This window comes from Arvicanthis niloticus, chromosome 13 (assembly GCF_011762505.2).
Source record: "Arvicanthis niloticus isolate mArvNil1 chromosome 13, mArvNil1.pat.X, whole genome shotgun sequence".
NCBI lineage: Eukaryota > Metazoa > Chordata > Mammalia > Rodentia > Muridae > Arvicanthis > Arvicanthis niloticus.
The window spans coordinates 56,009,703-56,025,968 of NC_047670.1; the positions used below are offsets into that span (position 1 = coordinate 56,009,703).

Sequence of the window (16,266 nt, forward strand, 5' to 3'; positions counted from 1 at the left end):
AGGTGATAGAATAATCATGTTTTCAACAAGGGTCAATGGTGTGTTTGGGAGAGGACCAGTTCTAGAAGGTTAGCAGGAATGGTCCCTATATCAAGGCTTCATTAAGCACCATGCTCTGAGATGATGGAAACAGGCTTCAGTATCTGGGGAAATACACTACGGCAGATGTGACAGTGCATGTGGAGAGCCAGGTAGGTAGCAGGGCCGTCAGGTCATCCAGTATAAGTCAGGTCAACAAATTTATACACAGATACCCGTAGCCCCTTGACAGGATCTCTCTACATAGCCCTAAAACTCACAGTGTAGACCAGGCTGGCCTCAACTAACACTGGGTGCTAGAATGGAAGGTGTATGCTACCATACTTGGCAATTTAACTTGTTTTGTTTTTTGAAGAAAAGCAAAAGGTTTAAAGAGTGGAAGGAGGACAAAGCAGAGGTCCTCCTAGGATGATTGGTAATGATGTTGATGACAGGAAATATTGGTTTCTTTTTAGCATCGGGTTATAAGAAAATATAGTTTCAGCCAGGTGTGGTGGCATACACTTGGGGGTCAGAGGCAGGTGGATCTCTGTGCATTCAAAGCTAGCCTGGTCCACAGAGTGAGTTTCAGGACAGCCAGGGGTACACAGAGAAACCCTGTCTTGAAAAACTAAGGGGAAAGAAAGGAAAGAAAAAAGCAGCTTTAAAAGGCTAGAAAGCTGTGGGGTGACAGACAGGTGCTCCTGTGTCTGGTTTTATACAGGGTCTGGGAATCTAAATTCAAGCCCTGGTGCTTACATTGGAAGTGCTTTACTGACTGAGGCTACTTTCCAAGCCTCGCCTTTTGATATTTTAAAATTTGTATTATTTTAATTTTTTTTTTAAATAAGATTTTATTGTTGCATATAGTGACACACACCTTTGGTTCCAGCACTTGGAAGGCAGAAGCAGGTGCATCTCTGTGAGTTCAAGCTTAGCCTGACATCAAAGAGAGTTCTAGGACAGCCAGTGTTATACAGAGAAACATTGTCTCAAAAAATTTTTTGTTTTAATTTTATTTAATTAATTAATTAATTAATTAATTTTTTTGGTTTTTCGAGACAGGGTTTTCCTGTGTAGCCCTGGCTGTCCTGGAACTCACTCCGTAGACCAGGCTGGCCTGGAACTCAGAAATCCGCCTGCCTCTGCCTCCCAAGTGCTGGGATTAAAGGCATGCGCCACCACCGCCCGGCCATGTTTTAATTTTATATGTATGAATTTTTTATCTGCTTGTATGTCTATGTGCCTTGTGCAGATCTGGTGTCCTCAGATGTCCAAGAGGGCATTGGATTCCCTGGAACAGAAGTTTACAGATGGTTGTGAACTGCCATGTGGGTTCTAGGAATCAAACCTAGGTTCTCTAGAAAAGCAGCCAGTACTCTTTAACAGTTGAAGCATCTTTCCAGTCCCTGGTTTTATTTTTTGAAACCATTTTATTGTAGCCCAGGCTGGCCTCAAACTTACTACAAAGTCCTAAATAGCCTCAGACTCTTGGTCCTCCTTCCTTAGCCTCCTCAGTGCTGGGATTATAGATCTGTGCCTATATATGCTAGCTGAGTCAGACTGGAGGGATAGCTCACTCAGGTAAGTGTTTTCTCTGCAAGCATAAGGACACAAGTTCAGGTCGCCAGCACCCACATAAAAAGCCAAGCAAAACTGTGCACCTATAACTCTCGCTGGGGAGGTTACAGAAGGGTCTCTGGGCTTTGCTGCCCAGCTAGTCTTGCTGAATTGGTGAGCTTCAGGGTTAGAAGGATTGATCCTATTTCAACAAAAGGAGGAGGGAAGTGAAGAGCACTGGCTTCTCTTCCAGAGGATCTGGATTCAATTCCTAGTACTCACATGGTGGCTCAAAACCATCTAACCCCTGTACCAGAGTACCTGGTACAACTCTTCTGGCTTCTGAAGGTACCACAGTATGCACATGATATATAGACATATGTACAGGCAAAATACCTATGTATGTAAAATTAAGCTTTAAAAAGTAAAAAGCAATAGAGAAAGAGGAAAATACTTGGCATTGACACAGACACACAGCATTGACACAGACGTGTGTGTCCCTGACAGACACATGCAGATACTACACACACACACACACACACACACACACAAAGAAACAAGAGTATTAAGTAAAATTGTACCTACTGCTCAGTTTACCTTGCCTTCTATTTTATGTGAAATGAATGCCCTCTTTTTTACATGCTTTTACATCATTTGTTTGTTTTGAAATAAGGTCTCTCTGCATAGCTTTGGCTGTCCTAGAACTCATTGTGTAGACCAGGATGGCCTCAACTGACAGAGTTGTTGCCTCTGACTCTGCCTCACTAGTGCTGGGATTAAAAGTGTGTACTACACTGCTTGGGTTTAATCTAGCTCTGCTTATTAGTGTTCTTGGCATAGAGAAAGCCTGCAGTGAATGGCAGCTATTAAGTATGCACAGACAGGTTGGTTAGGAACATAGAGGAGCACTGTGCTGGCTATTTTTATGTCACCTTGACACAAGCTAGAGTCATCTGAGAGGAAAGAACTGCAAATGCCTACATAAGATTAGGCTGTAAGGCTTTTTTTTTTTTTTTTTTTTTTTTTTTTAAATTAGTGTTGTGGGAGGGCCTTTCACATTTTAGGTGGGTGCCACCTCCGGGCTGGTGATCCTAGATTCTACAACAGGCTGAGCAAGCCATAAAGAGAAAGGCAAGAAGCAGCACTCCTCCATGGCCTGTGCATTGCTTCTGCCTCCAGGTTCCGGCCCTGACTTCCTTTAGTGATGAACTGTTTCCTGGAAGTGTACGTGAAACAAACCCCTTCTTCCTCAAGTTGTTTTTGGTAATAGTGTTTCATAGCAGCAATAGAAACCCCAATTAAGACAAGCAAACACAAACTAAGGCAGAGGGAAAGAAGCTTGAGCATTGAAGGAGGAATAAGCAGATGAAAGTGCATTGTAAGCAGGGCAAGCAATAGGAGCCAAGGCATAGGATCTGAACAGAGTAGGTTGCACATTAGGAGCTCCTAGGTTATTATCCTCCAGTCAACACCTGTCCTATATCAGATTGTGCATCAGGTACTGGATATAGGACAGGCAGTATATAAACAGTAGGAAGTAGGAAGCATTAGGAGTATGTATCAATGATTAATTCAAGAGAAGGAGGTGGATGAACATAGGAGTCAAAGTGTTTGTTAGAGGTCCCATCTGAATTAGAATTTGAAAGACTGTCCAATGGGGAATTCAGACTCCTAGGTCTGTGTTTTCCTTCCCAGATCCAGCAGAAGCAGCACCAGAGAAGTGATGTCAACACTCAGCAGTTTGAGATCTGTTGATCAAGATATCCTTTAAAGGGACTGAAGAGATGGTTCAGAGAAATATTTTTCAATTTTTCTTTTTTGTGTATGTATCTCCATGTAGTGCACATGTATCTGTATGCATGTGCAGGTATGCATGTGTGGAGGCTCAAAGGTGACATCAGGTCTCCTTGATTATTATTTCCACCTTATATGATGAGATACCTTAATGAACCCAAGTGAAATTTCTCACAGTGATAGCCACAGGCCAACTTGATCTAGACTGTTCCTTATTGAGGAACAGTCATTACCTTCACTGGTAATCCTAGATTGTATCAAGTTGACAGTTAAAACTAGTCATCACAGCATTTTTTCACTATGCTGTAATTATAATAAATAAAAAAATGCAGATGTAGATCATCAAGTCAGGCTTCAAGGGGCAGCACATTAATCTTTAATATCAACAGTGTTGTTAACCCAGTCTTGAATTTGAGTAATGTCTCTAACACAGAAGCAGATTTAAAATCCAAGTTCTCTCCTAAGAAAGACATGTGTAAATTTCATTTGTTTTGTTTTCGTATTTAGAGACAGGCTCTCACTCTGAAGCTCCTGCCTCTGACTCAGAATGCTGACATTGCAATTGCATGCCATCACACCTTGTTTGTGTGTGCTGGAGATTGAACCCTGGCAAGCCCTGAGCTACATCCCAGACCTTAACTTCTTTTTAAAAATATGCATGTTTATTTTTTCTATGTATGTGGATGGGTGAAAGCATGTGGAAATCAGAGGATGACTCTCTTTGTTTTTCCAGATAGGGCTTCTCTGTGTATCCCTGGCTGTTTCAGATTTTACTCTGTAGACCAGGCTGGCCTGGAACCCAGAGATCCTGCCTCTGGAGCATGGGGATAGGTGTACACCATCACTGCTTAGACAGAGGATCATTCTCCTGCCGTGTGGGTCCGGGGATTGTCAGCCTTGGTGGCAAGTGCCTTTACTACTGAGCCATCTTATCAGTCCTTAATTTCTTTTAAAATGTCTTCAAGTTTGGTTCTCAGGATCCTTGTAAAGGTGGCAAGAGAACTTACTTCATAGTTTCCTCTAATGTCTACACAGGTAGAGCCATGGTACACACACATACAAGCTAAAAAAAAAAAAAAAAAAAAAAAATCAAAGTAATTGCTCTTTACAGTGGTTTTTATTGCAAAAATTGCCATTGGTATTTAAATGTCCACGGGTAGATGAATAGATGAGTGAATTATTGACCAAATGAAGTACATAACATGCTGATAATGTTTAGTAGAGAGTTTGTTTTAAATTTTTGAAACATGGTTGCATAGCTCAAGCTGACCTTAAAACTGGTATTTTGTAGCCAAGATTAGCCTTGTACTCCTAATTCTCCTGCCTCTACTTCCCAAGTACTGGGATTTCACAAGTATGTGCCACCACGTGTGGTTTAAAATGTCTGTGATCTCTATGTGTTCCTATGTGAAATAAAGCTGAGCGTGTAAGAGAGGAAAGTCAGGGTTGGGTGTGGAGTATGCTCTCCTAGAGTTCCTGCTTCACATGTGCAGTGCCCTGCGTTTGATCCCAGCATCTCTCCCTTTAAAAAAGTGGGGGTGGATGGGAAGTGTGATCTGATCAGAGGGTATCAGGTCCCCTGAAACTGAATTATAAAACAGATGGTTATGCGGCCATGTGGGTCCTTGGTCCCCTCTGTAAAAACAGCAAGGACTGGAGTCTGTAGACAGTTGTGAGCTGCTTTGTGGATGCTGGGACTTGAACCCAGGTCCCCTTGAAGAGCAGCCAGTACTCTTAGTCACTGAGCCATCTCTCCAGCCCCCAGCACCAGAATTATTTTGTGTTGCTTTAGTGGCAGACATCTTTTATCCCAGTACTTAGGAGGCAGAGGCAAGTGGATCTCCGTGTGTTTGAGGTCAGCCTGGTCTATATAGTAAGGACCTCCACATAATGAGACGCTGTCTAAAAAAAAAAAAAAAAAAAAAAAAGAGGCAACCAAACAAAAATTCAAAGGAGTCCAGAATTTTCTCTGTCATACATAATGAACCCAGTGGTTGTTTATAATCTAGAGACTTTTATTTACTTATTTTTATGACAAGGTCTTGTGGCTGTGTAGCCAGTTGTCTTGCCTCCTCCCACATCTCACCAGAGAGCTTATTTGTCTAATAGCTGTATCTTCAGTTTTTCATGTGTATTTACATCTTACTGTGTTGCTAGTGGATAAGATGGTCCTGTGGGCATTTGCACAGAACTCAGGAGACAGGAAAGCATTGTGAAAAATAGGTTTGAAAATGGCATCTTTTCCCCTAGGAGTGTATTTTGCAGATGGCTATGCTTTGCTCATCTCTTTGGTAAGCATCTTTTTTTCCTTAGGCTGCTTTTATGCCTTTTGTTTTTGAAAAAGTATCTCATTTCAGCATGATGAGAATCATCTGCAGCCCCATGTGAAAGCCGGGGTACCCGGGGATTATCATAACAGCCTTAAAGAATAAACCTGGGGGTTGTCAGCTCTAGCTCCAAGGCATTGCTGTTCATTTTCCATTGGTTACTTAGACGTCGGGGCTGGGGACTTCCTACAGTAACTTGAAAAGTAACTGCTGTACTTTAGCAGTTTAAGCAGCTCATTTTCCCCAGGTTGCTAAGATGTCAAATTCAAGCTGTGCTGTGTTAGTAAAGTGTTACCTACAACTGAGAGGGAAGGGATCCTTTTCACAGTTACAGGGAGCCATTTGCACTTAACTTCTCCTTCCCTCCACTTTTTCTCCACTTGGTTTTACATAAACATTAAATCCCCAAAGAAGGAAATTTGAGGTGGCAAGTAGTAAGTAGCCTTGTCACCAGAGGAAGAAAAAAAGGCTTAAAGACCTGCACCTCTCCTATCCCAGTGTAATTAGTACATTGTAATTATTTCTAATTATAATACTTGTACTGTAACAGTAGCCCTAATTAATTAGATAATTACTTTGGAGATAGGGTCTGCCTATGAAGTCCTGACTGGCCTGGAACTCACTGTACTTGTGGAGATCCACCTGCTTCTGCTTCCTGAGTATGGGGATTAAAGCCCTGCACCACCACACTTAGTTATTATTTGGGGCTGCAGAGATACCTCAGTGGTTGAGAGCACTTGGTGCTCTTGTAGAGGACCAAGATTCAACTCCCAGAATCCTACAACTGTCTGAAACTCTAGTGCCAGAGAATCTGACCCCTCCTGATCTCCTTAGGCAATAGAGACACATATAGTGCACATACATACATACATGCAGGCAAATACCCATACACATAAAAAGATAGATCTTTAAACATTTTTAAATTTTAAGTTACTGTCTTATATGTATGGGTGTTTTGCCAAATGTGTATCTTTATACTATACACACAAAGTGCCCTCAGAGGTCGGAAGAGGGCATTGAATTTCCTGGAACTGGAGTTATAAACAGTTGTGAGCCACCATGTGAGTGCTGGGAATTGAACCTGCATCCTCTGGAAAGCCAGCAAGAGCTCCTAAGCATTTTTGAGTGTTTCTGATGCTTAAAGAGTTTCAGGCCAGACATGGTGGCACATGTCTTTAATCCCAGCATAGGGAGAAACAGGCAGATCTCTGTGAGGTCAAGGTCAGCCTAATCTACATAGCAAATTTCAGGACTACCAGGGCTATGTAGAGACCCTGTCTCAAATAAATTAAAAAAAAAAAAAAAAAAAAGGAAGTTTCAGATTTTCCAGCTAAGGATACTACTTAAGATTTTCTAAATTCTTTCTGGCCGGGCGGTGGTGGCGCACGCCTTTAATCCCAGCACTTGGGAGGCAGAGGCAGGCGGATTTCTGAGTTCGAGGCCAGCCTGGTCTACAGAGTGAGTTCCAGGACAGCCAAGGCTACACAGAGAAATCCTGTCTTGAAAAACCAAAAAAAAAAAAAAAAAAAAAAAAAAAAAAGATTTTCTAAATTCTGAAAAAAGTGTGAAAACTCAAGGAGTTGTAGTCCCAAGTACTTCCAAAGAAAATAACATAAAAGATCAAAACCAAGCTGGGCATAGTGGCATGTATCTATAGTCCCAGCATTTGAAAATGAGATGGAAGAAGGATCACTTGAATCCAGAAGTTCAAGACCAGCCTGGGCAACGTAGGCCAAATTTTAAAACATATAAAAACACAACAAGGGCTGGAGAAATGGCTCAGAGGTTAAGAGCACTGACTGCTCTTTCAGAGATCCTGAGTTCAATTCTTAGCAACCAGATGGTGGCTCACAACCACCTGTAATGGGGATCCAATGCCTTCTTCTGGTGTGTCTGAAAACAGCAGCAACAGTGTACTCACATACGTGAAATAAATAAATAATTTTTTAAAACTGTAACCAGCTTTATTAAAGAACCTTTTCATAAACAATCATGGTATTTCAGGCAGGATATGGGCAGACAATCAACAATATACAAGAACTTCCAAATTCCCTTCTTGTATAGACTACCAAAATCAGAAAGCCACTATAAAACCCAATGAAATCTTCATTCAATGCTTTGAAAATGGGGAGTAGCTTAGAGTGAGGGTTGACATTTCACATTAAGGATGTTGTTTAACAACTTTTCACAAGCCGACCCTGACTTTCAGGAAATGAATATGGCAGAATTATCAATCTAAAGATCCACAATCTTTTATAAAAGGAACCCGTGCTCTTCTGAGAACACTCAATGATGTCACTGTAAAGTCCACATTGCCCAACAGACTAGAAAACCAATTTTGGGGGCCAGGTTCCAACAGGTCTCTGGTCTTAAGGGAATTAAGTCTATGTTGATGGTACAGGGGGAAGAGCATATGAAAAAATGAATTTAGAGTTTCCTCAGACCACAAGGCATTTTGTGCCTTGGTGGCCACGTGTGTCAAGACCAGGACGTCTCTCCTGGAAACCAACAGAAGCCTTTCAAAATTATCAAGGAAAGAGGTTTTCTGTCCTCAATCCAGCTTGGGAAATATTTTGTTAGTGACACATGATCCTTCTCCCCCAACAATGAAGTGTTCTGTGTGCTAACAATATAGCTTAAAAAAAAAAGTACAACAAAATTCTGCATTTTTATAAAACTTGATGAAAAATAGTATTTCAAACTGTACAGTCACCAGAAGTACACAGTTATCAAAAATGCACACACGTCACTTGGCATCTCTGGCACCTTCAGCTTTCTGTGCCTGGTCTGTTTTGGCATCTCCATTTTCTGCGGGGTTATTTGCATCCTTGCTAGCGTTGGCTTTCCCCTTCTTCCCCTTGGGTACCTTCTCTCCCTCCCTTGCAGGGGCCTTTCTAGGCTTGGGCTCTGGCTTTGGAGGAGCAGGTTTAGCAACCTTGTAGATCTTCTCTGTGGCTCTTCCTTGCCTTGGCTTTGTCTCCTTTAGCATCCCCTTCAACCTTTCTTTTGGGCATGGCGGCAGCAGGGTATGTCAGCGCTGAACACGGGTATACAGCGGCGCATGGGTTTGGTCTGTCCAGGGGTCGTCCTCGCTGCTTCTTCACACTGCTCCATAAATCTTAAAAGCAAACCAAAACAAAACCCACAACAAAACAAGACCAATAGATGGCCGTCATGGCCTGATCACCTTTTGTTTTGAGCCAGGATTCCATTATATAGACAGGCTGATCTTAAATTTGCAAACCCCTGCTTCTTCTCCCTGAATGCTGCTATTACAGGTGTGGGCCCTATGCCTGACGGAATTCCTTCTTCCCTTCTCCTCCCTCTCCCCCTCCTTCTCTTCCCTCTCTCTTTTTCTTTTTCTCTCCTTTTCTCTCTTTCTCTCTCTTTCCATTTTGTTTGTCAGAGTTTTTCTGTGTGGCCCTGGCTGTCTCAGGAGCTCACTTTGTAGACCAAGCTGGCCTTGAACTCAAAGAGATCTGACTGCCTTTGCTTCCCGAGCGCTGGGATTGAAGATGTGCGCCACCATGCCTGGCCCCTAAAATTTTTTAAAATAAAAATAAACCGTAATAAAAGCTTTTGTAAAATAATAAAATAAAAGCTTGGTGTTACCAGTATGACAGTATAAAAGATTTACCCTTTCAGAGATGATTAGGTGTGTATGCCTTTGATCCCAGAACTTGGGAGGCAGGGGCAGGACAATCTTTGTAAATTCAAGGCCAATCTGGTCTACAAAGTAAATTCCAAGACAACCAGGACTGTTATAAAGAGAAACCCTGTCTCAAAACAAAACTTTTAAAAGATTATTTTATGTGTATGAGTGTTTTTGCATGTGTGTATGTATGCCTGCTGCCCAAGGTTGTCCCATGAAGATGGATCTCCTGGAACTGGAATTACAGATGGTGTGAGCTACCATGTAGTTACAGATGGTGTGAGCTACCATGTAGGTGTTAGAAGCATCCCTGGTATCTGTACTAAGTTCTTCCTTCCTTTTAGCCTTCTCAGACTTTCCCAGCTCTGAGCCATTCTCATCAGGATATCTGTTATCTGTAGCTTTCAGAGTCACCTCATCTCTTTGTAGAAAAAAAAAGTAGTCTTTAGGCTCTTAGATGCCACCAAAAGTCAATGTTTTTGCCTATATTGGTTCAGCCTTTAAGTTTCCTGGAAGATGTCTGGAGAAAGCCACTTGTGTGGCAGCAACCCTGCTCCCTTCTCAGGGGTATATGTCCCTTCAGTCCATGTCAGACCACAGGAAGTGAACAGTACCTCTGTGCCTTCATACAGTGGCAACATTTGTTTAACAGGATATTATGGGATTGGTAAACTAGGGAGGGACACACAGCATCAGAACTGGCTCTTTTAAGCTTGTGCATTTAATTGTTGCAATTTTCTTCAGAGCTATTCAGAAGTGGCTGCATCAATTATGGTTTCCTAAGGTTTCTTTTAAAAAGACAACAGGAGGGCAGCCACAGACCAGGTAATCTATCAGAGACTAACTGCTTAGGCTCTGTCTGTCAGTTCCTAGATGGGTGCTCTCAGGGAAATTTACATAGCAATCAGAAGCTGAAAAACCTGTCTGCCCAGCTCAGTAGTGTCACATCTGGGAGACTTAAGAACAGCCCTAAGAATATGTGTTCATAAATGCAATACAAACGAAATAGCAATTGAAGCTCTCAGCCTGTAAAAATGTGTGCACAATCTGACCAATTCTCAGTGCTTGCGTCCAGGCAAAGACCACATCATCTCCTACCCTCAGCATCTGCTCCAGCCCTTCAATCTCTATAGATTTATGGGCACCTGGAGATATTGTTCAGTTCCAGCAGATTTTGCTTCATGGCTGTTCAGAATCTGTGGATTTCTCTACTGTCTTAGAATGGAGGTCAAAGGCCTGTCTTCAGGGTGAGGTGCCCTTGGCATCTGCTGTTGCTTCCTCCCGCTCTGTTCCCCCATGGCACCCCAGGCTCTGAGCTCACTGACTGCTCTCTGGACCTGGATCCCTCCCTCACTGCAGTCCAGGTCTTGATCTGAAGCCTCGCTTCAGCCCTTGCTCAGCCCTCAGCCCTCAAGGGTCCTTTCAGATGTGATACAGAATGCTCCTCTATGCTGCTCACAATCCCATCTCATTTTGTCTCATCTGATTTTCTACTACGGTGCAACAGCCTGACCTTATTCACTGTTCTGCTGCCTGGCTCAGTGCTCAGTCATTGTTTGCTGAGTGACAAGTGAGTAGGAGGCTGGTGAGAAGGGAACTGCTGTTGAGAATTGTCTTCTGGCCCCTCTGTCCTCCAGCTGATGTCATGTCCTCCACTTTAAACAACCTCTTTCCCTCCAGGTTTTTGCTCTGCCATATTTTATTTTCTAGCCCCCACCCCTTCCTTTTTCTTCTTTTTCTGACAGGGACTTATGTAGCCATAGCTGGCCTGGAACTCACAAAGATCTACCTGCCTCTGTTGGGATTAAAGGCATGTGCCACCTGCCCAGCTGATTTCTCATGCCATATTCTTGCTAACATTGTTTTAAAGAAAAAAATCAAAATTATGTATATGTGTATGTATGTGTTCATGTGAGTGCCTTTGGGTCCAGAAGAAGTGATTGGATCCCCTGGAGCTGCACTTACTGGCACTTGTGAACTGCCTGATAGGAGTGTGGGGAGTTTAATTCAGGGCCTCTGAAAGAGGCTCCTAGCTGCTGAGCCATCACTCCAACTCCTCCTTTGTAAAAAATGTTTTCTGAGACAAAGTCTCATGTAGCCAAGGATTGTCTTGAACTTGTGACTTTTCTTCATCCTAGTGCTGGAATCACAGGTGTGCACTGCCATACCTTGTCTCGCACAGTGTCAGGGACTCAGACTGAAGAGTTTCATGTGTGCAAGGCAAGCGGTTTACCAGCTGAGTTCTGTCTCCAGCACTCTGGTTTTTGTTTGAGCCTAGCTGCTCTCCTGGCTGTGGAGCAGTGTGCCTCACAGTTTAGGTTTCCTGTGTGGCTGATGATACTCAGGCACCTTCACCTGCTATCGGCCGTTTCTTATTTGGAGAAATGTATATTCAAATATTCTTTAAATCTATCTATTTATTTATTTGTGAATGTTTTGCCTGCCTGTTTGTCTCTGCATCACATATGTGCAATGCCCTCAGAGGCCAGAAGAGGGCATTAGATCCAGAACTAGAGTTACAGCCTGCTGTGAGTGGTGATGTTGGTGCTGGGAATTGGACTCAAGCTCTGGAAGAGCAGCCAGTTCTCTTAACCACTGAGCCATCTCTCCAACCCCGCTTACATGTTTTTAAATTGGGCTTTTGGTGTATTCATTGTTCAGTCTACTTACTGTTGAGTCTCTAAAAACAAACAAACAAATAGGGAAGAAAAGAAGGGACAAGACATTAAAAATGATGAGACAAATTTGTATTACTTTATAGAATGGGAATATGGGAATATGTCATATAAAGGCTGTTCAACACCTAGCACCACCACTACCACAACAACAATAAAAAACAAAACAAAAACCCAAACCACTCAATATTGTGGCTCTGGGAAACTGATGGTAGGGCTTGTTTTTTTTTTTCTCTCATTAAAAAAAAAAAATCTTCCAGGAGAGGAGTAGAATGAATGACCTCTCTTTTGCTTTCCTGACAAGGCAGGTGAAGCCTGAGGGGTCCCATGACAGTCAGAGATGCCAATGATGACCATCTATGCCTAGATCCATGAAGACCTGCCATCGTCCACAGCACACGATGTCAGGTGGGAACAAGGCCTGCATCCTCACCAGGAGCCCGTAGTGAACTGACTTCTGGTTTCATAATCAGCCTTCCCCTGAGGCAGAGCCTCGGCATCTGGCAGGTCGTAGGGCAGCCTGGGCTGTGAGACCTTTTCTCAGAAAACAACCCAAACAACTCAAAACAGTCTTCTAGATGAGAGAAGTGGAAAAGGGGGAAGAGAAAGTTTTGGGTTCTTGGGTCTATGACCCATGCTGTCTTCTCTGCTCAAGTCTCTAGCTCACTGCTCCTCTGGCCTGTGAATCCTCCCCCTATGTCAGGGAGGGAGGCAAAGAGTCTGTGTTTATGTGTTGGACATGCTGTTGGTTTTCCACAGGGATCATTTTTAGGTTTCTCCACCAGCCTCCTCAATCTACTCTGTACAGCCAATCTTTTTCATGCTGATTCCCTTGGGTAAGGGAGGGAGGAATATCTCACCTCAATGGTGCCTCCACATTTCTTTCACTTATTCATTCCTTTATTGATTCATTCTTTTGAAGTAGGATCTTACTATGTAAGAAAGCTAGCCTGGAATGAGAACTCACTATGACGTATTCCAGGCCGGCCTCAAATACGTGTGCCTCTGCTGAGATTAAAGATGTCTGCTGTCATCATGCTGGTGTTTCTGCTTTTCTTGATTGTTCTTCTCTCTGGTCTTTGAAGGAAACCACATGCCGTCTGCCAGTGGCCCTTTCTCTGCCCTGACTCCAAGCATATGGCCCCAGGAGATCCTGGCAAAATACTCACAGGTATAACAGTTAGCATAGCCAGGACCAGTCTGCCATGCTACTATGCCTTTCATGAAGAGATTTACCTTTGCAAGTATTCTGGGAATGGATGACCCACTCAGTGTTCACACAGGATCACACAGTGTTCACACAGACGAAGTACTTGAGATAACATTGTAGTTTTTTGGGCTTATGGGAACCAGTCACTAGCTAGGAGGAAGACTAACTGGAGACATGAGAGAACTGAAAGTCAATAGTTAGCCCTTGTAGTTGAATGATGGCAAGAGAAGGCATCATAGAAGGGGAGCCTTTCTGGGGTGGGCTCTAGCAGGCAGCATATGAGTGTCATTGTTTGCAACTGCTTTACAGTAGAGGATAGACAAGCCTTCTTTTTTATCCTTGTTCTAGAAGGAAGAATCCTCAGAGCAGCCAGAGTTCTGCTATGATGAGTTTGGTTTCCGTGTGGACAAGGAAGGTAAGATGGAGCCCCTTGTGTGTGAACTTGCTGATGTCCTTGGAAAATTCTGGTCCCATGTCTTGCATTCTTATGCATATGACTTCTGAGGTCTGGGAGGTGTCACTTAAGGAGTTAAGGACAGAATATCTGAGGGTGATGTAAGTTTATAAGAACTTCTAAGTTTTTTGTTTTGTTTTTTCAAGACAAGGTTTCTTCCTGGAACTCACTCTGTAGACCAGGCTGGCCTTGAACTCACAAAGATCTGCCTGCCTCTGCCTTCCAAGTGCTTGGATTAAAGGCATTCACCACCACACCTGGCTTTTTGTTTTGTTTTTAACTTCTGATCTTTTTTAAAGATAAATTTTATTGATTTTTACAAAACAATCAGTCATTTATATTGTAGAAAAGTTAAGCAGTGCAGAAAGGGATGAAGATTAAAACAAGATGAAGAGTGAGTTCCAGGACAGTCAGGACTATACAGAGAAACCCTCTCTTGGAGGGGGGTATTAAAAACAAACAAACAAACCTGTAGTCCCACACCTTGAGGAAGCTGCTGCTGTGTGAGGCGCTCTTTTCTTGCCACTGCGAAATACCACCTGTTACACAGGAGCATTTCCCATGTTACTTAAGATGCTTAAAGAACACATTCTTAATGGCTGCATAGTATCATATTATAGCAGACTCACTGATGTTTTGTGGCCTCCTTCCTATTTTTAAGACAGGGCCTATGTACAGAGTCCTGGCTGTCCTGGAACTCACTATGCAGACTAGGCTAGCCTTGAACTCACAGAGATCCATCTGCCTCTGCCTCTGGTTGCTGGGATTAAAAGCCTGTGCTACCATTCTTGGCACAGCTGTTTTTCTGTAAGAGAGCATCTGACTAGGTGCTTATTGGGAAGCCCGTCCTCAGGAAGAGCAGGAGCGATTCCTTAGCTGAAGCACTCAGCCTCACTCATATTTCTAATTCAGGCACTAGTTTTGGTCTTCTAATGTCCAAGAAGACAGAAGTTAAATACTGAGGTTTAGAGGGACGCAGAGGACTTTCTAGAATGATGGAAATCAATCTGCGTCGATGGGTCACCAGATTTAGAGCTGAGAGTGTTCACAGACGTGCAGAGCTGAGCGTGTTCACAGATGTGCAGAGCTGAGAGTGTTCACAGACGTGCAGAGCTGAGCATGTTCACAGATGTGCAGAGCTGAGAGTGTTCACAGACGTGCAGAGCTGAGAGTGTGCACAGACGTGCAGAGCTGAGCGTGTTCACAGACATGCAGAGCTGAGCGTGTTCACAGACATGCAGAGCTGAGCATGTTCACAGACGTGCAGAGCTGACAGTGTGCACAGACGTGCAGAGCTGAGAGTGTGCACAGACGTGCAGAACCAGCGTTCTGACATTTGTTTATCGACAGCCATCAAGATGCACACTTAGGACTTGGGCATTTTCTCTGTGTAGTGTTGACAAGGTTGAGGTTTTTAGGGCTAGCTCGGATAAGAGCTTGGCTGAGGATGAGTGCGGAGGAGGCTCTGTGGTCAAGACTCACCGTACAGATCATTTGCTGGCCACAGGCTTTGTTCTTGTCTCTTCATGGTGTTCATGAGGGTATGGTGCCTTGTGCTGTCTTCTCATTTATGTTCCCAAAGATGACCACATGGAGATCCCATTCTGGTGGAGAACAGGCCTTAATCAAGCAGAAACAGACAGGCTGGGGGCAAGAAGACCTAGGAAGATCATCCCGTGGATAGCAGAGAGGGAGGTGGAATAGTTACACATAGGGAGTTAGGTGAGGCTCCTCAGATGGGAAGACTGAATGGAGGCTCGGTGGAGAGCAGGGAGTGTGACGGGAAGAGGATTGAGTGGGTTTGCTGGGGAGAAATGGAGTGGAGGGAGTAAAGAGGAAGGGGTGAGGTGAGGATGGAGCCTGGGAAGCCTTCAGTTTTGAGCCCGAGATGGGGGCCATGAGACATTTCCGACAGTGACATGATCTGACATGTCCTACACACACAATGTAAATATAATAAAATAATAATAATAATAATAATAATAATAATAATAATAATAATAATAATGGTCCAGGAACCCCCTTGTATTTGCAATGGACTGAATTTGGTGTTTAGGGTACAAGGAGCCTCCAGAGCCTCTGGAAGATGGAGACTGCTTTCTGGGTCAGGCTGCTTTGAGTAGAGGATCTGCTTGGGTCTCCCTTGCCACTAAGCAGACTGTGAAGCTAGAGCTCCCAGGAGGCTTTGGGCAGTGGAGTGTATTTCAGAGGAGCCACCTGGCCTTGAGACAGCTCTAAGTGAATGCAATCAGGGCAGACGGGGCTGCTGTGGATCGTGTGGAGTGAGGAACATGTTTTCCTTTCTCCTCTGTTCTCTTGGTGGAAGGTTCTGAGCCTGGATGCAGTCAGATGACAGGTGCACCCCTGATAGAGGACCCCCCACAGAGGCTACGCTGGCAGGCTCACCTGGAGTTTACCCACAACCATGATGTTGGGGATCTCACTTGGGACAAGATTGCAGTCTCCCTCCCCCGTTCTGAGAAACTCCGTTCCCTTGTGCTGGCTGGCATCCCACACGGCATGAGGCCACAGGTAAGATGGCCATAAAGATAAGGATCTCCTAGTGGGTTGAGAGT

At 43.7% G+C, this 16,266-nt stretch overlaps 1 protein-coding gene and 1 pseudogene across 6 annotated transcripts in view; one reads left to right on the top strand and one right to left on the bottom strand.

Moving 5' to 3' along the window:
- Sgsm3 (small G protein signaling modulator 3) overlaps positions 1–16,266 on the top strand; it is a 36,028-nt gene that overhangs the window by 14,114 nt on the left and 5,648 nt on the right. For 4 of the 6 annotated variants that reach the window (XM_034517564.3, XM_076911670.1, XM_034517568.2 and 1 more), the window contains exons 2-5: positions 12,331–12,434; positions 13,112–13,197; positions 13,585–13,651; positions 16,017–16,222. In XM_034517564.3, coding sequence (XP_034373455.1) covers positions 12,386–12,434; positions 13,112–13,197; positions 13,585–13,651; positions 16,017–16,222 — 408 coding nt within the window. In that variant the 5' untranslated portion in view covers positions 12,331–12,385. The remainder of the gene's footprint in view (positions 1–12,330; positions 12,435–13,111; positions 13,198–13,584; positions 13,652–16,016; positions 16,223–16,266) is intronic. The other 2 variants (XM_076911667.1, XM_076911668.1) reach the window with 2 other exon arrangements.
- LOC117719383 (non-histone chromosomal protein HMG-17 pseudogene) lies at positions 8,347–8,713 on the bottom strand (annotated as a pseudogene).